Raw genomic sequence first — 25,733 nt, 5'->3', positions numbered from 1 at the left:
TATCCCTTTAAATCTCGAAGCTCAAATGAGTGTATGATGTCTATAGTTCTATCAGGAATTTGATTCTCTGACAAATTTCAAGCGACATTTGAAAATTAATCTGTTTCATCACTATCTGACTTCATCTTAAAACACTGCCTTATTTTTCCCTGTCTAACTCTAATTTAAACAGTGCTTCGAACTTGGTATTAAAAGCACTTTTGACGTCTGTTCGTCTCCTTAAAATAAAACAAGACGAAAACACTATGTAAGAAAATAATTCTAGTGTACAGAACGTCAGCATAGCATAATGCTAAGCTAACATTAGCACTGCCATATTATACAAGATTATACCATGTTTTTTGGTTTGATAGTAAAAGTATGGTTCGTTTTTATAAAGGGAGAAGTAACCTACTTGTGCAACTGACTCAAATCCCAGTATGCTATTTACTTTCATTTAGCCATTTTGAGTAACCCAGCCCTGTTCTCCTTCTTTCAGCGATGAGAGCTCGGAAACATGCCACGGAGCAGCTGAAAAAAGAAGCAAGACAAAGTGTGGACAAGAGAATGATGTGGTAGGTCGTGTTTTCAAAACGATTTTATTAGTCGCAGCGCTAACCCAATCATCCAAGCCGTAGATGCATCTGATGTCTTATTCGTTTGCTTTAAGTGCCGCCGAGCGTATTTGTCCTAACCCACTGTGCATTTGCAGAACAAGTGCCAAGTGATCTACATTCACAATCTTCCGAGCAGCGTCACTCAGTCCATGCTGCGTGAGCGCTTCGAGGCCTTCGGCCGTCCGGAGGACTGTAAAGTGGTCATCAAAAACGAGTGGGTTCCATTTCCATCTCGCTGTCTGGCATTAGAAAGCTCTGAGTGGGAGAATGGAGGGCTGATGTTTCTGTGTGTATGTGTAGGGAGCGTTGTGGGGTGATCACGCTGAGACCGGCTCAGAACGGCCAGACCTCGCGGCACAGGTGGGACTCGCTCGGTCCGAGTGGAGGAAGCGGCAGCCGGCGGTTCGGACGGAAACGTTACATAGATCTGGGTAAGAAAACACAGAGCTTCCTGTCTCTTATGGGAAAAGTTAATCGGTTTTGGGAGTCCCAAATAACAGGTTAACATACATGCAAGGTTTAAAAAACACTCAATATGCGTGTATGTTGACGTTATTGGTTCAACGATTCATTTTACCAAACACCTCCAGTGATTGGTCAGTTTCATTCAAAGTTAACCTATTATGCAATTTTTATGGACAGATACTGTTAACTACAATAATGCATGCAAGGCGAAAAACCACTTTTCTCAAAAATATGCGTTTAATATCATCTAATTTTCCAGCGATTCTCAAATGATTCTTTGAAGCAGTTCTAAGATTCAGTCTCCTCCTTACCATGAGCCTACTCTGCTCTGATTGGTCAGATGGCCAAAGTCTGTTGTGATTGGCCTCAGTGCCTCAGAAACGATAGGCCCATAGGATGCTCGATGGAAAATAAGCATCTATTATTTATGATTCAGTTGATCTATTGGTCCAAATGTTTCCGTGTTTTAAAAACTGCTCCATTTCAATGATTCAGAGTCGACCCTTTCTTTTGAGAGACAACAACTTTATACACGGTGCACTTTCAGATTTAAAACTATACGGGATGTTCTCATTCACGCAGAGCTGTGTTACACACCGCACGAAAGCTCGTTTTGGAAAATCCATAGTAGGTGCGCTTTAATGTCGGCTTTGAATCAGACGTCTGGTTTTCTGTTCTGAGTCAGATGAAGTCAGAGGAAGGTGTCTTCTTATTTCTAAGCTAATAAACGGCCTAATTCGACTTCATTTGCATTTAAATGGAAAAAAAGACTTTTTGATTCCTGGTTGACCCACTTGAAAAAGCAGGGTGCAGTTTTAATTATAGTCAGGCCAGTGCGCCGCAGTGCTTGCTATTATATCAAGCCCACAGACTAAATAATGTGTGAAGTTCCAGACGATGATAATGAAAAAGCTGCTTGCTTTTTAAACACGACTCGTCATCTAACTTTGTGTGCTGAGTCAGATTATATCTAGTCTATATCAAAGTTTGGTTAAAAAGGTGAGAAAATAGATAGTATAGTGATTGTAGGTTTTGTAAATGTGACTCTCAGTTGGTTTTGCTTCTCAGCATATTTCAACAAGAAATTGTTGACCATTCAAAAGTAAACAAAAACGAATCAAATATTGAAATCAATTAAAATTTCAAAGAAATGCGCAGGCTCGTTATGTAGATTAGTAACGCGGCATACGTGAACTAAAGAGGAAAACCGAGATTTTTTTAAATAAATGCAAAAACATCAGCTCAAGTGTGATTTACCGTCCTGAAATATGAATAATACAAAAAATTCTGAGTAAAGCTAAAATACAAGAAAAAAAAACGTATCAAAATGACAATAAAAATTAACGCTAAATACAAAACTACATGACAAAAAAAATAAAAATGACAAAAGCACATAATAAAATGACAAAGCAAACTAGAATTAAAATGATAAATAAAAATGTTAAAAATCTCATTCAAAATTCAAACATTAGTGTGCAGTTTGACATCAATATGTGAAGCATTTTTTTCTTAAACATTTTTAAATTTAATTTATTTTTACATTTATTTAATATATCTTATCTAATATTTTTGTATTTCATCATATAACTTGTATAATATATATATATATATATATATATATATATATATATATATATATATATATATATATATATATATATATATATAAAATGTATCTTTAGAATTCATTTAATAATTTAGTAAGATTAATAAAATATATATATGTTTTAAGGAAGTATCATCGTGTTTTGCTGTTACAGGAAATATTTTTAATCATCTTTATATTGCATTTAGCAGATGACCCTATTGTGTGTTTTGCTGTTCAGATGAGGCGGGTCCCGGTCCGGTGAAGAGCAAGTACGATGCACTGGACTTTGACGCTCTGCTGAAAGAGGCCCAGAGGAGCCTGCACCGCTGACACGCGCCTTACACGCCTCCAGCATCACACCCCGTCCGAGACTCACCTCAGCACCTCAAACAAGGCACTTCTTCATGTTTACATTTTGAACATTGGAATAAAAATAATAGACCTTGTCACTTCTAACTGAGGATCGGAGGACAATGGGGCGGGAGGATTACAAAGGAACAGAATCAGCTCTGAGACACCGGACACAAGTGCTGCTTCTCGTGTGTGTTTGATGCCATTCATGACGTCGCGAGCGGCTCGGGCTTCGTAGCAAACCGCACCCTTTTCCATCGGTTGTTGTGACGTGCGTGTGCTTTTTTTTTTTTTTTTTTTGTACCCCACTCTTCATAGACCTGCAAGGTGCTTTCACCATTTTGTCGTACAAATATATAAACAAGCTTTGTATTAGCGAAATTTTGTGGATGTTCAACTCTATGTGTGTGCGTGTGTGTGTGCGTGTGTGTGTGTGTGTGTGTGTGTTACGATGGATTAAAAGTGGATTTAAAAAAAACGACAAACAAAAAAATCCTACAAGGTAGAGTTTACAAATCAATAAGTCGAGAAAAAAAGTAGTCTTTTTGTAATTTTAGTGCTTCCTTGATTTCATCTATGCACTCAAACGAGGTAGTGCTTCTTTGGTCTGGCCTTTGCCCTCCTCTGGGTTTGAAGGGGCTTTTGCTGCTGGCTGTCAGACACAACCAACCGAGTCCAAACTCGACTGTACTACCTTAAAGCTGAAGTGTGTCATTTTTGATGTTAAAATACTTTAATCCGAGCTTAAAAAACTTATAGTAAACACAAATGTATCAAAACATTGATCTGTTTCTTTGAGCAGCCAAGCACAGCCAGTGATTTGCGTTTAGGGGCGGGGCTTTGTCTGGCTGACCAATTGACCCTTTGCAGGGGGTTTGATTGACAGTCGATCTGACCAACCATAACGCCATCATTTTTGTACGAAACAACCAGAGTAGATTAACGTTGCTGGACTTGATCTTGAAAAAAGGTGTGCATTGACATCTTTGCTCGGTTGAAGCAAGATACTATTTGCTAAATCTTGTGCATAATTAAAAAAAAAATTTCCGTTGACTTATTGCATACACGCATTAGCAAGTCAACGGATCAAGCTTACTATTTTTTTATCTGCATGTCATGTGCAGGACTCTGTAAGATACCCAAGAGCGCAGACAAAGTAATGTGCAAAGGGTCAATTGGAAACCTGTTGAAAACAGTCATTATGTTTGCCGCAGAAATGCACACTTCAGTTTGTGTTACCGTTTTACTTGTCAGAACGCGACCCGATCCGGTTTAGAATCCCACTCCCGAGGGAAACGTAGTTCGAGAATGTATCCATCACAAACGCGATTGTAACGGCCGCCCCATCGGCCTCGATTCGACAGTACAGTTCCAGTAGCACAGCCCTGCCAGACGTCCAGGCGGTTGACGCATCGGAGCGCTGCTGAGAGAAGGGTGGCGGTAAACTCGGAGGAAGATCTCTCCAGAGCTCAATCTCATTAGAGATACGGTCGTATCTCTGCTTTGTTTACATGTCACTCTCTCATACTCTTTCTCTCTATAAGCTCAAACACTCTTTTTTTACTCTCTCCTTTCCGACAGGGGAAGATCTGCGGGTTTTTTCTAGCTCTTACCTTGTGGCTACTTCTCTCTTCGTCCTTTGTGTGTGTTTTTGGAGTCTAAACGTGTACCAGTGCGTAACTGCGTGTCGTCCGTGTCTTTTATGGGGTCTAGGGATGGGTCTGTCCCTTATTATACGCCGGGACCCGTTGCTTTTGTTCCGCGAGGGTCTCCTCCTCCAACCTTTGGCCTGTGGATCTAGTACAGTTGTGAGCGAGTGTGCGCGTGCGTGTGTGTGTGTGTGTGTGTGGGAGAGCGGCGGCCTCTCTTTACCCCCCTTTATCCAGAAACACACCCCAAACCTGAATGTTTACATGACTGAATTCTCTTTCGACTTTTACTAGAGCGCACACTAAGTACAGAACGCCTTATTCAGTGTTGAAGTACCCTATCAGGACGTGCCTTTCGGCTTTCCCTTTTACGGTACTGAGCTGTTACGTGGACACGGCCTCTGGATATTACAGCCGCATTTGACCAATTCGCCCTATAAGATCTTAAACTGAATGAGTGTTTGTGCTTAGTATGTATACTACTAATTAAGCGAGAGATGTGCTGGTTTACAAGATTATATATATATATATATATATATATATATATATATATATATATATATATATATGAGAAGTATATAATGTGTATATAGCACTGTGTCTTGTGTAAACAATGTGCTGTACAGCGATGTGGTGACGTGTGGCTCTGATTGGTTGTTGGTGAACCCGACCATGCAGCGTTAAGCAATACAGGGAGATCCAGAAGGGAATTTTCATTGATATGGCTTCATAAGTCAAACACAGTTGTATAAAGTGTCCCTTTAGAAATGGTTCTTTTTAACGACTTTAATATGTTTTTCTTTTTTATGCAATTGAGATGCAATACCGCTAGGAAAGCCTTCCTCGCGAGGGAAGGGTTTATTGAAGAGACTGGTTGTTTTAAGGGTAATCAGATCCTGTACTGTACGTTGCGGACGGGTCAGATGGTTCGAAAAGAAGGTAAACGTTTAGAATCGCTGGCCGAGAGGGACTTTTTTTAATAGGACAATACACAGACAGCCCGATCTCACAGGGAGAGCCTTAAACCTTAGGGGAAAACAAAGCTATCAGTCCTGTCTGATCTCCTTTACAATCCAATGTGTTTTCTTTACTGAAGTAAGCAAACTTTTTCGATACAGCCATATTATAAAAAGGTATATACATATATATGATTATATATATACATATATATATATTTGTGTGTTTGTGTAGATAAATATATAGATGATATAATTTGTTATAGACCATTTTATTCAGTGTTTCGGAACACTTCAATACATTTCAACACTGTCAATCTAGAATGTACAGATCCAAATTAAAAAAAGGTAATAAAAAAAAAAAAAAAAAAAGAAAGAAAAAAAATCCAAAGGGAACCTTCTTCAATGCAATACATTTTTCCAGCCCTCATTTTAGCAATCGCTAGACAAGTTGACCAAAAAGTACATTTGATGTTTGGATACGGGAGAAGTGCGGTATCGCATCAAATCCATTTCAAGAATGTCATGATCGTTTGGCTTGACCCTGTGTGTGTGTGTGTGTGTGTGTGTGTGTGAGAGAGAGAGCGAGAGAGCACGTGCAAGTGATTTCTTCCTCTCTTTTTTTTTTTTCTTAGTTCACACAAAATGTCACTTTTAATTCACTACATCTACGGCCCTGCAATTTGTTGTTCACAAAGTACATGCTCTTGCAAGATTGGAATTTTCCTCTTGAATCAGCAGTGTATATATATTTGAGGAGAGTTTATATTGCGTGCTCAACCTTGTATCAAAGAAGTGGGTCTAGCGTTTGTCGTCATGGTGCCAGAGCATCAGTTAATAGATCGCACATACATGTCACGTTTTGCTGCTTCAAGACCTTGTGTTTTGTGGAAACAAAATCTGAGTCAAAGGGCATACATTGTTTTCTTCATTGTGTCGTTTTCTCTTTTTTTTGGACTATTTACATCTAATGACTATCAGATTCATTATGATTTTCCTTTTTTAACGTAGTTTTTTGGTAAATACTGCTAGTAAGATTTTATATTTTTACATATGTTTTTTTTTTATTTATATGCCACTTAGCTTGGATGTCTTGAAATGGTGTTGGTTTTATTTTTCGATTTTTTTTTTTTTTTTTCCTCTCGGTATTGTGTGATTTTCATACATCTTGAGAATGTGGAGACAAATGCATTTCAGTATTTTTAAATTGTTAAAATCTAGTTTCCTAGCTCAAATCTATATAGTGGAAATTATTTGATGTCATAAATTATATTTTAATTCATGTAAATAGTTTAAAAAAAGCAGTTGATGGCTTCCTTTTAAACTGAACACATTTCTCTTCCGAGATTGTTTACATTATTAAACTGTAGAAACTGATCCTCATATACTGTAAAAAAAAAAAAAGTACATATATTCATTGTTTTGCCTCCAAAAAATAAAATCCATAATGAACAACAGTCAACTTCCTGATTCATTCGTGCACTGCATTCCTGTTATTTATGGCAAATAAATGCTGCAGTAAACTGCAATGATATCTCCTGCAGAATTTAATGCTATTCCTGGAACAAATGCTGAATAGCAGCTCGGGAAAAGATTTAAAAAATCCCAGCAGCACTTGCTTTAAGGCTGTCACTATCTTTCACATGCTCCAAATGACATTACGCATTGCATAAACAGAACAGCTCAGCTGGAGACCGTCTGATTGGTTGCCGCATTGAAAAGCCAGCCAATGGCAAATGGCATCCTGTGTTGTATCCATGCAGAGCGCCTACAATTTTAGATAGTGAAGCTAATTGTGGCGGTTCCTTTCACTGAGGGTATGTAGCAGAACATGCTGAATGAGAGCACTGTTAATGCAGCCATTCGGAGAGCTGGTGGCAATTTGCCGCTCTGTTGGTTTGTGATTCAGATGTCAGAATAATCATTCCCTACGGCACTCTGTGTGTGTGTGTGTGTGTGTGTGTGAGGGGATGCACATCTATCTGAGTAGGTGTGTGTATTTGCTGTCACGTCAGAGCTAATTTTGGCTTTTGCAGGGGTTGCAGATTTTCTGGACTCCACCTCTTTGCTGTGAAAGTGAGGTAAATGTAGCAGAAGACGTGACATCATAGCCATTGACGTGCACTGACTGCGTCTGTGACATGACGTAAATGCTACCAAGAGCCCGCCTCTTTTTGCCGTGCTGCCAATCAGCTCTCATCCTTCCCAGTCGATTAGGCCAACACCCCCTAGGTGTTATCCAATGCTTTTGTAAGACTGTTATGTATGTCCCAGTGGGACAGTTAGCACTAGTGCACACACACACACACACACACACACACGTGTATCTGCGAGCACTGCATCCGAGGGGCAGAAGTCTTATTTTGCACAGCAACACCGTTACAAAAGCTTTAAAAAAACAAAAAACAAGGCTAGGCTCAAAAATTTCTCGTTTTATATTTATTGATACGTTTCTACGTATAAATCATGAAAAAAGTAACACGGACTTTCTAAATCTATTCACGCTATACTCCCATGGATACATTATTTAGTATTTAGAATTCTCCATTCTGTACATTTTCAGCCATTGACACTAAAGTAGAACTTTACGAAACCTGGTGTCACCACTGAGACATTGCAGCGGACTGTTATTCACACTAAAAGATTTTTTTTTTTACCTCTGCCTTTAAGACTAGTGCAAATAATTGTAACAGGACATCCTGCGGAGAGAAATAATAAAAGCGCTTCGAGTTATGGGTACATTGTCATACATTCTTATTGTCCGTTACTGTGCAGTTTGACGTCTAGGAAATGACACAGGTCTTGGACTGAGATGGGGCCTGGACCGAGTTTCCTGTGAGGAAAGAGAATTTAGAGATGAAAAAGAAAATAAATGGCGTGTCAATTGTTTGAAAAGTTTATACACACGAAATACATATACATTTAATTTAGATATAGAAATTGTTCTAAAACCGTGGTTTTCTTCTGTGAAATACAAAAGGTGAAATTTTAAAAAATGGTCACGCTGCTTGTTTCCATACAGGACTAATAGGTTCAAAAGCAAAAAAGTGTGGTGTAAACATTACTTGTAATTTTAAGGAATAGTTCAAACGAAAAACGAATGCTGAAAATGTACTCCAAGGCCATCCAAAACGTAGATGGGTTTTTCTGCGTAATTGGAAAAGATTTGGAGAAATGTAGCAATACTTGACTTGCTCTCCACCTCCAAGTGAAAGGCTTGACAAGTCGTTTACTGATGGACTGGAGTGGTGTGAATTATTATGATGTTTTGGACTCTCATTCTGACGGCAGCCATTGGTGTGCAAGAGACGCGAAACTATATTTCTCCAAATCTATTTTCATAGAAACAAACCTGGATGGACTGAGGGTGAGTAAATTTGCAGTCAATTTTCCTTTTTGCATGAACTGTGTTTAAGTATTATTTCCTGAAAATCTTATTCTCCTTGGAAGACGTGGATTTTTATGATTCTATTGTGTCGCTTTTCACCAGCTTAGTGTAAAAGAATAGAGTAAACCTTCTTTAAAATATAATTTGTGTCCCACATTTTAGGGTGAACCATTGCTTTAAGAGACTGTGAGACACCATTTCAGTCACTATCTACCTTGTTTAGCAGCTGAGGCGACACCACCTGCTTCCTCTTTAGCTTTTTTAGCCTCTTCCAGCTTGGCTACCTTGGCCTCATGAATTTCCTTCAGAGCGTTCCACTCCTTCCTGTTGTTCAGCAGACGCTCTAACATGGGCGTGATCTCTACGTGGAAGCGAGAGAACTCCTGCAAGAGGGATTGGGGCGTGAGTAAAGTGGGAGCATAATGTTAAGCTAGATGTTGTATTATCGCATTCGGATTTTAAAGATTTATGCAGCTCTGAGGTGGCATGAATGCATTTACATTGAAATGGCAACTGCATGAACACTACGAGATGTTTAATGTTTTAAAAATAACATTTTAATTATTAAAATATGAAAAAGATACTTGAAATATAAAGCTAATCTTTAGTCTTAATGATTGAATCGCTGAATCACTTATTCAAACTATTTGATAAAAATGGCCGAATCTAAGCGAATAGCGCTTTGGATTTTTTTGGAACCATGTTTGGTAGCATTCTAACTACAATCTATTAGGCTGTATAAAAACAGTGTATTTGTTTGATTTGCGCATAAAGTTGCATACAATACATATTGCACACCTCTTCTCATTCCATTCAAAACATTCTTAAGTAAGATTCCGAAAATCAATATTTGAAATTTACGAATGATTTGAATTGGTAGAAAATAGAATGCTGTGTGAATCCATGTTTCCTCCAGCCCTCTTCACGTCACATTCTCTACTTCCAGCAGGTCTGCATTGTGACGTTCACAGTCAATAAAAACTCAAGTATACAGACATCTGATCAAGACCAGCATTGTGCATTTATGCTGATGATTATGTATCTGCTTCCTGATGGACTCTCGTCTGGATCCTGTGAACATTTAGATCAATGAAGTCCCATATGTCCTTTTGTTTACTAATCGAAATGGAGGACCTCACCTTGTAAACGAAAGAACAGACGAAATCAATAAAACCACACTGCAGTTTGGGAAGTTCGTCCGCTTTGTTCCGGTCCATCATGGGCTGGAAAGGAAACAGCATGTTCTTAACTCAATATCAAGTTGAAACCCCACAACCTACCAATTCCCAGTAGATTACTCATAGACTGTAGTCTTGTTACTGATTACAAATTACATTATAAATCAATTCATAATGAATGAATTCTGACTGCTACTGTATTACTTTTGGTATCTGAATACCAAAAGTTTGATCTGAATGGTATTATTATTATTATGAAAAGCAAGCTAAAATGTATACCAATGTATTCTTTGTTAACAACATCATGAAATGCATTAAACATTATTTCACTCCAGGGTATAACTGACTGAGAGGTGCTTTTGTCCTCAAACTCAGAAGCATGGGTCACACATTAGCGGTGCTGAAGGGCCATGCAACTAAAGTAAAAGTTTGAAGACACTTTTCAAAAGTTGACATTATATTCCTGCATTTCCAATCACAGCTAAGGAAAATGGGGAGTTTGGGAGCGGTCTGTTTGACTGGGCCATTGTGACCGCTCTTTCTGATTCACTGCACCGCATAATAGGCAGTACATCACGACATGACCCATGGGAACTTTTCATTCTTATTCCCTTTCTCTCAGCCCCCTCCCACCCCTTCATTCCAGGCGCTTTCTCACAATAGGCTGCTGCTCCAGCACTGTCCTCTCCAGGTCACCCTGCTCCCAGAATTCTGCAGCGACGGACAACGCCACCTGCAGGACAGAGTCGGCAATAAACTTAGATTTATGGCCATTACAGATGCATTTAGAGAGATGCGAATATGGATTTTACATGTAACTAGATTTCAAATATATTAACTGTGCATTAGAGACCATTAATGACTTGAACGGAGCAGAAATCGCTACATAACAAATCCCACTGAGACAGACCTGGCACGTGTCCCATTTGCAACTATAAAAACTGGCTCTATTGGATCTACTTCCATGAATATAACAACAGCATTACCCAAAAAAAAAAAAAAAAAAACAACATCTAGAAGAAGAATGTTGATTTTTTTAAAATGCATGACATCCGGCAGAATACAATCTCACGCGTGTGAGATGATCTACATTGCCGTCTGCTGCGAAACGCATATAATAATGAGTGTTAAACAATGAATGTAAACAACCCATCCATGGACACATTATCATATGAATGGGGTTTCAGGCTCATTATGCCGGTTGAGAGCCCAGCGATTTCATTTTCCTATGCAGTCACGCTCTTGGCTGCCCTACATGTTTGAATACATCGCTGTGGTATCAGGCCTTGCATGTGACATTACATTATGCATTAGGAATATCTAACCTTGCTCTGAATCTCCCATGGCTTGGCAATAGCTGACAAATCGCAGGCAGTCATCATCATAGCCCTGCAGTGTGGAAAACCAAAACACCATGCTGTGAATTCATATTTACCCAAATTCAAGCTGCTGCATATCTATTGCAAGTTGCTTATTGAGCAAACGGTTGTTCTAGGTAGGTTATATTAGTTATTTAACAGGTTATTTTCGCACAGAACATACATGACAATCTCTTTCCGAGTCGTTTCTAACATCATGTATTTGGTCCAAGCGTCCCAGCTCTCGTAGGTCTTGGACTGATCCACAATTTTCTGAAACATGGCCCTTTTCCTGCAGAGGCACATCACGATTAAATTCATGTTAATCACGCTTATGCAGCTCTGACTGCAAGACTAACTCTGAATAAATGATTCACAAAAGCCAAGTACATCCCACACAGCTGAGAAAAAGAAATAAAATTCGTACTTGAAATACAAGGCCAAGTCTGTTGCGATGATAGCTATGTCCATCAAATGGATGACGGTTTCATGCTGTCTTCGGTTCAGATTCTGGTAGATATTTAAGGCCTTGGAAAACAATTTATCTCAGTGAAGAAACTGCTTGCTGTGAGTGAGGAGGCAGTTATCAACTAGCTGCAGATTCTCAATGGTCTGCAGAGTTAAAAAATGTAGCGATGAAAATTGCCCAGAAATGTAATTAATTTTCAGCATTACCTCATCTCTAAGCAGAGTTTTTCCAAAGTCCAGATGGTGCCTCTCGAGAATGGAGGAACCATGCAGCTTTGCCAGTGGATTCCCAGACCTGGCAAAGTCATCACAGAAATTGAATCTTAAAACCTAGAAGGTCACAGACTTTCAGTAAAAACGCAATTAGGCATACTGCAATGTGCTACGCAGTTTGCATAAATGCAACCATTTAAATAATTCAAACGTAAACATTAGCTCCTTAGATCTTTGACTAGGGTATATTTTGAACGCAAATAAAAAGGCATCTATGACCACTGAATTATGACTATTGTAGACATCCTCTGCCCCCTCTCATTTGATTTTAAATGCGTGTCACTTTTTTCTCAGTGGAGCTTTTTTGCATACTGTGAAAATTTTTCTCAGTTAATGCATATCAGGTCAGGTTTTGAACCCATATTTTTGCACGCTAAACAAAAACTTGTCTGACATCTAAATAAAGTACCACTAAGTTATACCGATTTAGAAGAATGTTTTTTTTCAGTCGCATCTAATCTTGCATAGCGAACCACGTAGCCCTGGTAGTGGATGTAGGTGATATAAAAATGAGAATATCTCCCCACTGTATTTCTAAATATATTGCAATACATACACGTTTTTCTTTAGTAAGAGCAGCGGGACATTGACTGTAATGAGTGCCTACTTCATCTGGTAAAGGTTGTTAGTGCCACGGTGGTCAATATCATGACAGAGTCCAGCGGTCACCATTGCCATCTTCTCCAGGTCCGTATAGTAGCGCTGCAGGTCACCTGTCTGAGACACAAAAGAGCAGCTTTAATAGGCTTCAAGGCGGAGCCTCCTTAAGACACGCCCCCTACTCTTGTAGAGCAAGAGGCTGACTAGTGAGGGCTCATTAGGCTCAGTGAAGCATGGGAGTAGTGCTGAGAAAGGCTCATTAGCAGCCTGGCCTGTGTTTCTTCCAGCCCTCCAACACTCCATCCTTCCTGATGTACAGCCAGCTCGCTGTGATTACACATGACTTAACCAGGAGCAGGTTTACACTCGGCTGATTAATTAGACGGAGCCGTCTGCCATTTGAGAGAACGAGTGTTGGAGACGGGCCGTATCATTAAACACAAATAAACATATATCCCTAAAAAAGGCCTACGAATCTAGCAGAGGGGCAAATTCATCAAATGTTCTGTTGGCTAACATAGCTGCTTTGTTTATTTTTTTCTTCAGTAAATGTATTCATAGCTTGGGCTTCACGAGTCTTTGCTGAACAAGATGAGGTGTTGTCTCTGAAGCGAGAGCAGATTTGGCGAGGGGTCGAGATGAGATTTTTAGGCCCCCTTAACGGCATGAAGAATTGAAATGTTTGAAAGGTCATTCAGTGAGGATTTTCTCTTACCATGAGCAGTGTAAACATGGTCTGGCCCACGTTGAAGCCATGCCTCCAGTTGTGGTAGGTGATCTTCCTGTAACCTTTACTGACCGAGTACACAAAGCGCACCAGGGTCTAGAGAGAAATCAATTTCAGCTAAGTCTTACAAGGCATATGTTGTATTTACTTGGTCTGTACTGCGTGCAATGAAATATCTTAAAGAGAGTGCACTGAAACACGGCGTATTTTTAGACAAATTGTAGCAGCAGTAATTAGTGGTGCTTGGTGGGACGAAAGTACATAAATTATTGACGATCATTTTAATAATTACACTTGGATGCATATCCTGTTTGTGTTGTAGACATGAATTATATCTTATTTTGAAAATGATGGGTAAAAATTCATTAAAAAAGGGACCCAAGTCATTAGAGACAAGGGCCAGATTATTTATATTATCGCTCGCTGGTGTTACTGGAGTATGCAACACATTTATATAGTATAGTCATGTGAAGAGATATAGTATAGCGAATCTCAGCTGTCTGCTTTTTATTTCAGTGCAAAATGTCACTATATTGTCCAACTGTCTATATAATATTGGATATCTAAAGTGTGTCCAATTATATCCACATACATGGGGCGACATATACTGTATAGCATTTCTCATTTCTCACAGAATTTAAACTGTATTATCTGTAGTATTATTATTATCATCTGAATCTGAAGCTGCTTTGAAAGAAAGCATATTGTGAAAACTGCCAATATTCTTAACCTGAAGTTAGAAAACAGCATGAAGAATTTTATCTGCATTTTTGTGAATTTGGCCTCAGGAACATTAATGTTGCTTGTTTTGTCTTATACAGTAAGCAAATATAATTAGTTAGATACAATATATATAGTCAAAATATACCAACAGGATTTGAGTTGCCATTATCACTCACCTCACGTGGAATATGGAACTTGTCTACCACACCCAGCTCATAGTACATCTTGATGCCACACTTCACCAGGTCCAGCTCACTGAACTCAAAGTCACAGAAGTGAAACTCAAAGATCTCGGATTCCTCTGAGTCTGGCAGTGTGTCATACTGTGGAGAGAGACAGCATAGCTGAACACACACACACACACACACACACACAGAAAGCTATACAACTGGGCTCTACACTATGCCTTAATATTTTGTGTTTTACCAGAATATCCTCCAGCTCGTCCTCGTCACATTCATCAGGTTCTTTGTCATACAACTCACGTGTGTTCTGAAAAAAATCAATTTTACAAGGCTGATATTCCAAGACATTTCTTCTATGTTCATACAACCCATTTTAATCAGACAATCAATCATAGTGTCATATATGACACCGCTGCTTCTCCACATGATCTAGGTACTTCATACCATAGGATATCATGCTATTACCAGCTTTACCAATGTAGTGTAATTCATTTTAATTAGTGCACACTATAGGGACTATGCCCTGTCAAGGAAACCCACCAAGATATTCTGAATCTCATCTTTCCTGCACTTGACGTGGTACATGACCATGTCCTGAAAGATGTCCTTGCGATTTTCCAGCTTGTTCATCCTGTCATATGTGTCTGTATTTAGGACTGACCAGCCCAGGAACTGAGTGAGCGACTGAAATGGATACAGATTCAGGTTTAGATTCACATTTACACTCATGTTCACAATGAGGTTGAGATTCAGATTAGTGTTTTAGGTTTAGAATCATATTTACATTTACAATTATTGTAGTATGTTAATATAATTATTGTTAATATGTTTATAATTAGGTTCCCATTTAATGTAGATTCATGTTCTGGTTTAGATTTGTCTTTATATTCAGATTCACAATTAGGTTGATTTTCAGATTCAAGTTCAGGTTCACATTTAAGGTAGATATACATTCTGGTTCATATTTAGATTTAGATTCTTGTTTACATTGAGGTTCAGATGTGTGTTCAGGTTCACATTTACGGTAGATTTAGATTCTAGTTCATATTTAGATTTAGATTAACGTTTACATTTAGGTTTGTTACTGTGAGTTGAGATTCAGATTTAGATTCACATTTACATTGAGGTTCAGAATTATTGTAGGTTAAGGTTCAGATTCACATTTACATTCATGTTCATAGTTAGCTTCAGATGTGTGTTCAGGTTTACATTTACCGTAGTTTTAGATTCTAGTTCATATTTAGATTTAGATTAACATTTACATTTTTACTGTGAGTTGAGATTCAGATTTAGATTCACACTTCTCATACAGCTTCACATTTACTGTAGACTGGGATTCAGGGACACATTCAGATTAACATTCATATTTTATATTCAGGTTCAAATTCAGATTTGCATTTATATTCAGGTTGCGGTTCAGGTTTAGACAGGTTCACATTTAATGGCGGTTCAGATTCTAGTTTAGATTCATATTTAGGTTCACATTTACTGTGTGTTTCAGCTTCAGATTTAGATTAAGATTCACATTCACATGTTATGAGTCTGAATCTGACTGAAATAACGAGGAAACAAGAAGATTCTGTTAGTCAAATTGGGTGGAAATTAATGGGAAAACTAAAAAAGCATTACATCTCCACAGGGAACCTGACTGAACTCAGCTGAAATTCTCTGTTGTTTGTAGCACTAAGATAAAACAGACAGATCTGTACAAAGTACTTCTTAGTGACTTTAGAGATTTGGCTTAGCAGTTTAGTTGAATCCAACCAACCCAGCATAATAAATGGAAAACAGGGTAAAATTTCACAACACTATCAAATGTTCTCAATGATGAAATGTTCAAAAATAAATTATGCAGAGTCTGCTGATCTATCCATTACTATATATTTAGCTATGACACACTACTGGTCTATACTTCGGCCTCGAATACCTCCATTAGTGTTTCGTCCATGTCATCAAAAGGCTTTCCATCTTTCCTGTTATAGAATGTGGCCACGCCAACAATTTCCTCTTTCTTGTTTACGATGGGCAAAGAGAGTACATTCTTTATTGTCCATCCAGATTCATCCAGAGGCTCTTTCTGGCACGACAAAAATAAAGTTCAACCAAAATACACTTCGTGGAAAATTTCAATAAAATTTTGTAGATATGCAGAAATGCGCAGCTTTCATTTTTGAAACACTGCAAAATAAACCGCATCAATTATTTTGATTTAAATAGGGCTTTCATAGGTGGGTAAGTTGATGTGAGCTCACTTGAAAGTCAAAGAACTCGTCTTCAGCGGCGTTCATGATATTACAGATCTGTAAGACAGAGTGAAGTGAAAGCAGCAGTCACGCTCACTGGGAAGGGCATTGCTTTCTGATTAATTACTGTTCACAAAATTACAATTATCCATCATTTCAGTGTGGGAGCACATTCTATTCCCCCTCGCTGTGCACATGACAGGAGCATTATAAACCATAATAGCTTCCAACTTGTTTGACTAGTGTGGAGTCAGGAGAGGAGAATGGAGGTATAGACTCTTACCAGGCCGTTCTCTGCAACGTAGGTGGGAAGTCCGCTTACTAATGCCCAGTGGTCAGCTGGAGGGTTACTGTAAAGACAATGCATACGTGTCTGACCAGAACAATCCAACACTTTTCTTTAAATGGATCCCATTTACATTTTTTAGGTAGTCTAGAGAAAACTAATACATATGCACTAAAGGTTGTAAAAACCTTTTTTTATTAACATTTTAAAAGACTTTATCTTATGTTAATCAAGGTTTTCACAGTAATACTGTGAAGTAAATATTGCGGTTTGTAATTTTTTAAAGCATATTTTAAACGTCACTTATTCCGGTGGTGCAAAGTTGAATTTTCAGCATTATTACTTCCAGTCTTCAGTGTCACATGATCTCATTTGTAAATGCTGATTTGATAACAGTTATTATTACTATTATAGTAAAAATGCTGCTTTTTTATTTTATGTGTTGTTTTTCTCTTTACTGTTGACCAATTCAAATCCACCCTTGCTAAATAATATTTCAAATAAATATTCAAAACTTCTAGAAATATGACCATTTGTTCTTTTCAAATAACACTAAAATAATCATGTCTCGGGCCTGGGTCAATAGGAGAGTCTACTGTAGGTGGGCCCAATCATGAGTTTGGCCCACCCTTGCAAACACCCAGACCTGTCTGACACACCTTAAAGTCAGACAATGCTATTTCTTGACACAGCTTGTTTATAATTACAATGCATGTAATGTAGAATGAAGCATGATAATGCACGCGGCAGTACTGAGCTTAATTAAATGCCAAGTGGAAGCTCAAATTTAACATGCAATATAAAATGCATTAACTTACGGAATTACTTTGATGTCCTCCTTTCCGTGCAATATGTAATCAATCACTTTGTAGAAAATCACTTCCTGGAGCAGAATTAGCAACGTAAGTCAAACATGTGACGGGCAACTAAACACACATTCCCCATTTATTTGGTACATCACTCACTCTGCCATCAGGGGTCTTTGGCCCGCTATAAGGGGCCACCTCTCCCATCAGTACGGGCCAAAGATCGAAGAACTCCTGCAGACCAAATAAATAAGAATACAATATTTCAACGCTCTTATTGTTATAAATCCGGCTGCATATTTCATGCCATAAATAAATAATTCATCACTTTAGTTTTGGTCATGTCGAGGAGGCCCACAGAGTAGCGGTCACAGTTGAGGAAGGCTCGGACTGTATAGAGGGCCTTGTGGAACTGTCTTTCAATATCGGTCAGCTCCTCAAACACTTTGCTGGCAGACCAGAGCAACACCTGAGATGCAGACGTGACGAAAAATGACAAGATCACGGAGTGGCAGGGTTTACGGGTCAATGTTTTAAATCTCAATCTCCCAGAAATCCCACCTGTCCTCGTCTGGTTTCACAGTTGTGCAGGTAGCTCAGGTGAAAAACCCGAAGCACAAGATTGGCAAAGTTGAGATATTTCTTCAGCGTCTGCGTGACACAGAGTTCGATTTACTTCAATAGAGCGTTTAATCTGTTCCGTAGAAGTCTGTTTAATCAAAATGCTTTTACTGTATTAATATTCAGCGAAAACATTCACTGGGGATTCGAGATTAAAAGTACGCGTGGGGAGCACAATGCATATAATTAATTTTTCTGGCATTGTTTACGTTTCAAACTGGCATCCTCACAGACACTGCGACTTATCGTTGAGCGTAAACACGAAGCGCTGTACGGAGAGTGATATGAGCGAACGCTACCTCTTCGTCCTGAGCAGTGAAATGGGGGGCGCCAATCTTGTTGACCGCCATCATTACGGCCACCATGTCCTTGCCGTTCATGATGGGAGTCGCGAGCACGTTTTTGGTCTCGTACTCTGTGAGGGTGTCTACGAAGTCACTGAAGTGGCTGTCCTGGAAAGCAAAGCACATTTAAACTTATTGTAACACGGTATAATATAGCTTTAAATAATGGCAGCTTATTTTGTGCTCTTCTGAACATCCCATTCCTAGTCAGAGATCATTCAAATGCAGCACAGGTATTTCCTTTTCGTGTTAGATTTGACCTCATTGGCCTGAACTTATGCGCCTCGGTGTTTGAGCGACAAAAACGTTACTTGCGAATCATTTTGGCAATGTTCAATCAAAAGCTGAAGCGCATAAGCTCAGATGATTGAGGCATGCGATTAATCAGTTCCAAAAAGGAATACAAAATGCGCGTTAGTTAACGGAAACGAGTTGATAAAAACGTTTTAGGCGCGTCACGATGCCATAGAAGAACCTTTTTGTCTAAATGGTTCCATAAAGAACGTTTAATATCTGAGGAACCTTTCAGTTGAACAAAAGGTTCTTTTTGGCAAAAAAAAAGATTGCAAAAAGGTAAGAGAGATGGTTGACTAAATGGTTCTTTGTGGAACCCAAAATGGTTCTATAGTATCACCGTGAAGAACTTTTTGAAGCGCCTCTATTTTTAAGAGTGTAATAACAGTAAATGATGCATACTTGCATGCAACTGACTTTAAACACTCAGCAAAACATTTAGTACATGCCTAGTATACATTACTAATATTAATCAGTAATTAATTGTAAAATTACACCTTTAAAAACTGTTACCTAATATTTAACAACCAGTTAGAAGAAGAAGTAACAAAAAAACGGTTGTTCGTTGAAAATGTTGACAATTTTACTGATAGGTGTTCACTAATAGGCCTATTTATAAATGCATTGGAAGTATTTTTGGCTAACGTTAACGATAAGAAAGCCTATAGTAAAGCATTAGCAAATCTTTTTAATTCAGCCTTATTTCCCATTCACATTACAGTTCAATCCGCATTGTTAGTTAACAATATTTAATGGCATATTTAAACCGTGACTAGCCAAATATCGTTTTTCATGGGTCAACATCAATCACACGTTTCTGGATGCTCTTTGAATGATGGGTGTCATCTCAGGTGAAGATGTGATTCTCCATACTCTCTTCCACATCAACACCAGAAAGGGGGTATGCATATTCAAGGTAAGCAGTGATATTCTGCTGACTTGTGGAACACGGCGTTAGTCACTGACCTTTAGATTTAATCCAGGATCGCTCTAATTCAACTCAGATTAAAACTTTTATCCCCTCCAGACCCGGTAACATAACACACTGCGGGAGAGCGCTGACCTGCGCTAATCCAGCGCTAGCCTCGCATATTAACAACAGAGAAGAAATCCCACTCCCGGGCTCTTCAAGATCCCTCACTTGTTTTGTTTAGAACGATTTTCGCGTATGCAAACACTACATCCGTGGATATTTACGGTTAGTCAGCAGTCTGTCAGACGTCTAAAACTGTCTGAGATGGCATGCTGCCGCCACCTCCAGGGTTTCGGACGCACCCGCTTGGTATTTCGGTCACATAACGCGAAGATTGAGAAAACCCATTTTTTAAGCGATTATGAGCACTTCAGAGGAAAGTATATTGCTGTATGAGCAGCGGAGCACGCTGCGTGCCAAAGACAGGCTGTTCCTTTGAAAAATGGTTAGCAATTTCTAATCAAAGAGAGAGGGAGATTTCGCTGCACACTGAGTCATATCTGTCTGCGCGACATCTCCAGCACATTTCTCGAGTTTATCAGCAGCGGCTAATAATAATTAGCATAGAATCCAGTTCCCCCTCAGAAAAATAAACGCATAAAGCGTTCACTGCCCACGAAGATGAACCACGATTTGACTATAAACCAATAGGTCACTACAGTAAACCCATGGAAAAAACTAATTAACCATGGTTTTGCTTCGCTAACTGTGGTTTAACCATGGTACTTGTAGTAAAACCGTGGGCACCCTGCTGAAAAAAAAGTGTTTTGAAGCTGGGATGCTGGTTTAAGATGGCAAATATTATTATTAGATGGTAAAGTATTTATTTAATCATATATTGCAACTTTTTCTGAATGTGAATGTTGGTATTTAATAATTTTATTGCTTAAAAAAATCAATAAAATCTCACAGTTATAATGGGAATCGTATTGGGTTTAATAAGGGTCCCTGGTAATTTGCCACCTATTTGTGACTTATTAAAAATCAATAAAACCCTAATGAAATATGTCCCAAACACGCTACAGAAAACCATGTTTTACTGTTGGTTTGTTATGGTATTTGTACAAACCATAGTTTCTTCACCGGTTTCAGAAGAGCTTCACAACTGCTCTGTTTGTAAAAAAGCATGATTTCTGAATAGTCACGCATTCATGTATTTTCGTGTGAGAATGAAACACGAGTAGAAATTGCTAGCGTCGCATTGCTCTCTACAGGCCACCTCGTGAATTGCACTTAACTCTCAGGACTGGACTGAACTCTTCATGGTAAGTTCTCCTACCTTTGTGACATCAGGTACGTTGACGGTTTTCTTGGAGGTGGCCACGTGTCCCACAATGCCCGTGTCCAGCGGGTACACGATCTCACTGTCCGGTGGCACCAGACACTCCTCCAGTGTGGCATCTTTATGGACGTTGAAGATTCGCGTGGCCAGTTCGGCTATGCCGTTCCTCTGGCGGTACATGAAGAGGCTCATGCGGTCGGCTCGCATAATGAACGTGAGGTGCCTCATGAGGTTGAACACGGCTCTCTCCATCTGCAGGTTTTCCTGCATGTCCCGCACCATATCGAAAATGATCTCGCACTCTTCAATGGAGCTCAGGTCGTGGTAAGAGCTGATGTCCACCTCCGTTTTCTTTGTGGTCGCTAGCAGGTCAGACACGACCTTCGCCCGGAACCTGGAGTCGTAGTACTGCTTGGCGAATGTTGGATTGCTGTCCAAAAATTTCTCGGCCACATCCTTGTCCACGGCAGCCATGCTTTCTTAGCTATCGGTGAAGTGCTTAGATTGGCCAAAGCTTCTGCGGTGTCCTTTGCACCTGGGCAGCAGGACGGTGTGAAGCATTTGGGATTATTGGAGATGGTTTTAAAGAGGCGTGTGTGTGTGTGTGTGTCGGCTCATAATCCTGCGTCCAGTAGCAATTAGGATTATGACATTCACCTGACAGCAGTCACAGAACGCATTTAAGCATGTGTCGGTACTCTTAGAACATCTGGAAATGAAGAACTTTAGGTTGTCGCTCGCCAGAATTGTCACTAATTTAGTGCAAAAATACAACTAATATTTCAAGAGCTTTCAGTTCCCTTCAATATTATGTACACGAGGGTCCCGTTCAGTTGAATCCTTGCAAAAAAAATATTTTTTACATATATTTATTTAGCAAAGCTCATTTGTAACACCTTTATAATATCTAGCTGTTATTTTGAATTTTCTGTTCATCCAGAAAATGAATATATAATGTTCAAATAGAAGACAGTACACATAAAATTGAGTTAAAAGCAAAGATAGATATTTTATACTAATAGTAATATAAGGTTTTCTTCAGTAAAAATAGAAAACTTAAAATAGCAGCATTTTTCACAGTGTTTTACAAAAAATTTAGAAAACGTGCATTTTTTTTTCCTCCATTTAATCGTGGAAATCTGTATTTACAAAAATAAATTTACATTGCATTTAACAACACATTATTACAAAAAAAATCTGTGCACGCCGGAAATATCTTTTATAACATCCCAACAAGATTACAAAACTGTACAAATGACTGTAAACGCAAAAAAGGTAACCGTTTCAAAGACTGCAAGCTTATCCTTTTCAGCGTTTTCATTCTGACAAGACGTTGAACTTAATAAACGTTGGCCCTGAAAGAGTGGAAAAAATATCTAGTATCGTAAAAAGCACATTTCCACTTCTACACATTAATTCTGTTCCATGCGTGTGTCTCTTTATGACTAAATACAGAACAAAAACAAAATGCAGAAGCGGTTACCTTGAAAAAACGGAGATGGTCATGAGCCCCAGAACCAGCTCGAAGCTGTAGAAGCAGAGCAGCGCGGCGTTGAGCACAAACTCCAGCCGTAACACGAAGGTCTGCAGCAGCAGGAAGTAGACGCTCAGCACAGAACAGGGCACCAGAACAGCAACACTCACAAACAGAGCCAGAGAGCGCTGGCACAGGTTCCCCTTCCAGCCTGGAAATCAGAACTCACATCAATGCGGTAAACCATCTTTATTATTTCATCTGCGGCGTTCATCGATTCAGAACTGAATTTACTTTCCAGGACTGTAACAGAAGACCGAATTTTGTCATTCAAGTTTCAATTCGCGGCATTTCGATTTTCATATGAACTACTGATCAACGTGACATGTATTTAATGAATAACTAAATGCATTTTAAGGATGATGGAGGAAACATCCCCCCACTGTATTTTTCTGAAAGCATGCTGTAATTTGACATGAGACCAATATTATCAAAATCAAGACTAACACTATAAACATAAAATGAAAATGAATGCTGCTTGATTAATTTGACATTTAAATTCAAACTAACAAAAAATACACAGTAAAAAAAACAGTGATTTAATTTTTTTTTTACTATTTAAATAATGCTATTAAATGTAAAGTTATAAAAAGAGTAAGCGGTGATATGTTTATTTTTTCCGGGCTCTTTAAAAACCTTTTGTAATATTAGAAATGTCTTTACTTTCAACTTTAATCAGTTCAATGCATCCTTGCTGAATAAAAGCACTAAATTACTAATTAATAGTCTTTCTGCGCTCTATCCGTTTTCTTTTCATTTATCATACAGTTAAAGAAAGCAAAAAGACCTCTAACGCTGTCTTGCATTATACTTTTTCTATTGTTCGTGTTTTCTTTTTATTTATTAAATAATAAACCCTTGCTATGTGTACTGCATTAGGCTAACTGGTTGATTTTGATTGCTTCCACTCTTCTCACTCTGGATAAAAACATCTGCTAAATGTTTAAACGTAAATAAAGTATTAAATTAATAGTATAATTATTAATATAATTAGCTCGTCGAACTCGTATAGACCAATTCATCCGTTGTGTGCCTGTATTATATGACTTTGAATCACAATGCAGTAATTTTCCCTGCCATTTCAACTCATATCCCAAATATTAAACACTTGAATTTTACACAACCCTACTCCAAAGTGAGGCCTTCTGAATGAAGGTGATTTTAGTCTAAATGAAATATTTCTACAGCTAGTACTAGAAAATAAAACGCACTGACCGTAGAAGAGTCTGAGGGCTTCCAGGCCCAAGAAGAGGAGCAGCAGGACAACATCTAGTATCAGATTGGCTTGTGGGTAAGGGAGGATCACTCCTCCAAACAGCAGAGCAAACACTGATTACTACACATACAAAACCTCGACTTCTAGACGCTTTACTGAGGCCACGCGTTACCTTTGTAGATAAACATTAGAACCTCGGCGACAAAGAACGCTGCAAAATACCAGCCGTTCAAATGAAACAGAATCTGCAGCGGTGTGGAGGACAACTGAGGTACTTGGTTAAGAGGAGCAAACAACGATAGACGCGCCATTGAGAAAAACTGAAATGGTCAGCTTGAAAGGATACGACAGGTTGTCTTCCTGCAAAAGTAAAAATGAAATAAGTAAGGTCATTTTTAGAGAAATTTCTGAGAGCAGGTCAATTACACTATCAAAAAAAAAAAAAAAAAAAATATATATATATATATATATATATATATATATATATATATATATATATATATATAAATATAAAATGAACATCATGTAAGCCTAAAAGTACAGGAGAGACTGGGAACTGCAAACCCTTTTGTTTCTGGCTGTTTTGGTCCTGAATCTCTCTAAAATTGATAAATATCAGCCATTTTAAGATCTAATGTTACCATAAAACAAACTTTAAGAAACGAGGTATTCTGTAAACATGAAACATTACATCATGTTGTCTTGACATTAGTGTATTTGAATATGATACCGATTTTTTAAAAAGAAAATAAACCATATCCGACACTGAATGAAATCATTTGTTTTTGTTTGTTTCCGTTTCGTCTGGCAGTTCTGAGGTGTTTTCTCAGAAACGAGACAATCTTAGAACTGTGATGTTTTCAGTCCAATTCTGGGGCGGGAAAGGTATTTTCTTAAAATTGCGAGTGTGTAATTTCGAGGCGGAAGTCAGAATTATGAGAATAGGTCAGAGTCACCTTTTTATTGTTATTCGCGTGAGGAAACTGGCTTCTATGTGTCATTGTACTCTTCTACATTATACTATACAGTGCTTTGATGCAACCTGTGTTGTTAAAAGCGCTATATAAATAAAAATGATTGATTGATAGTAGATTCACTACCGAAAACACAACGCTTCTCGCAAAGCGGTGTTGATGAACCTTGTTAAGTGACCGTCAGACAATAACAACACGCGATCTTAAACACCTCAGGAACACATTAGTTAACGCTGTGTACACGAATGACAGAGTGGTAAGAAAAACACCACACACAGTCATTTCGATCTAGTAGGTGAACAGCGATGGACGTTTTGTACATAAACAAGGTACTCGTTTGAATTCGAGTTAATAATCAGATATTTTATAGCACTGTGAACAGCTAACATTAGCTTGACGGTACTTTTCCTCCATTCGAACCAAACGGGCATTCATTTATTGCTTTTTCTTTTACCAGAGTATTATATTTAGTTTCATAAAAGCCATTCGACCTATTCACATTAAAATATAGGCAAATGTATGCCGAAATTGAGTTAAAATCAACTCTTATTCAGAACCAACCCATCTTTTTGCTTACCGTGCGCGGCCATGTTTAATTGTCATGGAAACGGCGTACTGTGGGCGGTGACAACCATCAGCCGTCCAATCAAAACCC

The 25,733-nt window shown here is 38.5% G+C and overlaps 3 protein-coding genes across 10 annotated transcripts in view; 1 reads left to right on the top strand and 2 right to left on the bottom strand.

The window, feature by feature from the left end:
• Positions 1-7,062, top strand: part of LOC122357911 (peroxisome proliferator-activated receptor gamma coactivator 1-beta-like) — a 94,973-nt gene extending 87,911 nt beyond the window's left edge. For all 6 annotated transcript variants that reach the window (XM_043257577.1, XM_043257576.1, XM_043257575.1 and 3 more), the window contains 4 exons: positions 479-554; positions 692-810; positions 897-1,027; positions 2,888-7,062. In XM_043257577.1, the coding sequence (XP_043113512.1) occupies positions 479-554; positions 692-810; positions 897-1,027; positions 2,888-2,979 (418 nt within the window). In that variant the 3' untranslated portion in view covers positions 2,980-7,062. The remainder of the gene's footprint in view (positions 1-478; positions 555-691; positions 811-896; positions 1,028-2,887) is intronic.
• Positions 7,063-7,070: 8 nt separating this feature from the next.
• On the bottom strand, positions 7,071-22,406 carry pde6a (phosphodiesterase 6A, cGMP-specific, rod, alpha). Its single transcript, XM_043257578.1, has 22 exons — positions 21,352-22,406; positions 18,761-18,913; positions 18,402-18,491; positions 18,169-18,309; positions 18,000-18,074; positions 17,853-17,917; positions 17,032-17,098; positions 16,758-16,805; positions 16,433-16,582; positions 15,046-15,189; positions 14,747-14,812; positions 14,497-14,643; positions 13,586-13,693; positions 12,878-12,987; positions 12,205-12,292; positions 11,957-12,057; positions 11,714-11,821; positions 11,497-11,560; positions 10,830-10,904; positions 10,133-10,216; positions 9,208-9,376; positions 7,071-8,438 (listed from the first exon to the last, which is right to left on the bottom strand). Exons 1-22 carry the CDS (start codon positions 21,826-21,828, stop codon positions 8,389-8,391), a joined length of 2,580 nt encoding a protein of 859 aa, XP_043113513.1. The 5' UTR covers positions 21,829-22,406; the 3' UTR covers positions 7,071-8,388.
• tmem216 (transmembrane protein 216) lies at positions 18,785-25,707 on the bottom strand. 3 transcript variants are annotated; one of them, XM_043257581.1, is made up of 6 exons: positions 25,656-25,707; positions 24,451-24,464; positions 24,277-24,370; positions 24,104-24,196; positions 22,838-23,039; positions 18,785-18,913 (listed from the first exon to the last, which is right to left on the bottom strand). In XM_043257581.1, the coding sequence occupies exons 1-6, from the start codon at positions 25,666-25,668 to the stop codon at positions 18,889-18,891; spliced, it is 441 nt and encodes a 146-aa protein (XP_043113516.1). In that variant the 5' UTR covers positions 25,669-25,707; the 3' UTR covers positions 18,785-18,888. The 3 variants fall into 3 exon arrangements, with proteins under 3 accessions (XP_043113516.1, XP_043113514.1, XP_043113515.1); XM_043257579.1 differs by having other exon boundaries at positions 24,277-24,464; positions 25,656-25,676; XM_043257580.1 differs by lacking the exons at positions 18,785-18,913; positions 25,656-25,707 and adding an exon at positions 22,462-22,709 and having other exon boundaries at positions 24,277-24,464.
• Between the last annotated feature and the right edge of the window lie 26 nt (positions 25,708-25,733).

Source organism: Puntigrus tetrazona, chromosome 14, assembly GCF_018831695.1.
Source record: "Puntigrus tetrazona isolate hp1 chromosome 14, ASM1883169v1, whole genome shotgun sequence".
In the NCBI taxonomy this organism is placed as follows: domain Eukaryota; kingdom Metazoa; phylum Chordata; class Actinopteri; order Cypriniformes; family Cyprinidae; genus Puntigrus; species Puntigrus tetrazona.
Note: the sequence above shows the minus strand (reverse complement) of the source record. Positions and strands in the feature narration are given on the sequence as shown.

Excerpts from the sequence above, each read along its gene's own strand:
- pde6a (XM_043257578.1), bottom strand. The coding sequence starts at position 21,828 with ATGGCTGCCGTGGACAAGGATGTGGCCGAGAAATTTTTGGACAGCAAT. Across the intron at positions 18,492-18,760 it reads TCACTGCTCAGGACGAAGAG|ACGCTGAAGAAATATCTCAA; the intron begins GTAGCGTTCGCT and ends TGTGTCACGCAG. Across the intron at positions 11,561-11,713 it reads ACTCGGAAAGAGATTGTCAT|GGCTATGATGATGACTGCCT; the intron begins GTATGTTCTGTG and ends TCCACACTGCAG.
- tmem216 (XM_043257579.1), bottom strand. The coding sequence starts at position 24,415 with ATGGCGCGTCTATCGTTGTTTGCTCCTCTTAACCAAGTACCTCAGTTG. Across the intron at positions 24,197-24,276 it reads TCTAATGTTTATCTACAAAG|GAGTGATCCTCCCTTACCCA; the intron begins GTAACGCGTGGC and ends TGCTGTTTGGAG. Across the intron at positions 23,040-24,103 it reads AGCCCTCAGACTCTTCTACG|GCTGGAAGGGGAACCTGTGC; the intron begins GTCAGTGCGTTT and ends TCTGATTTCCAG.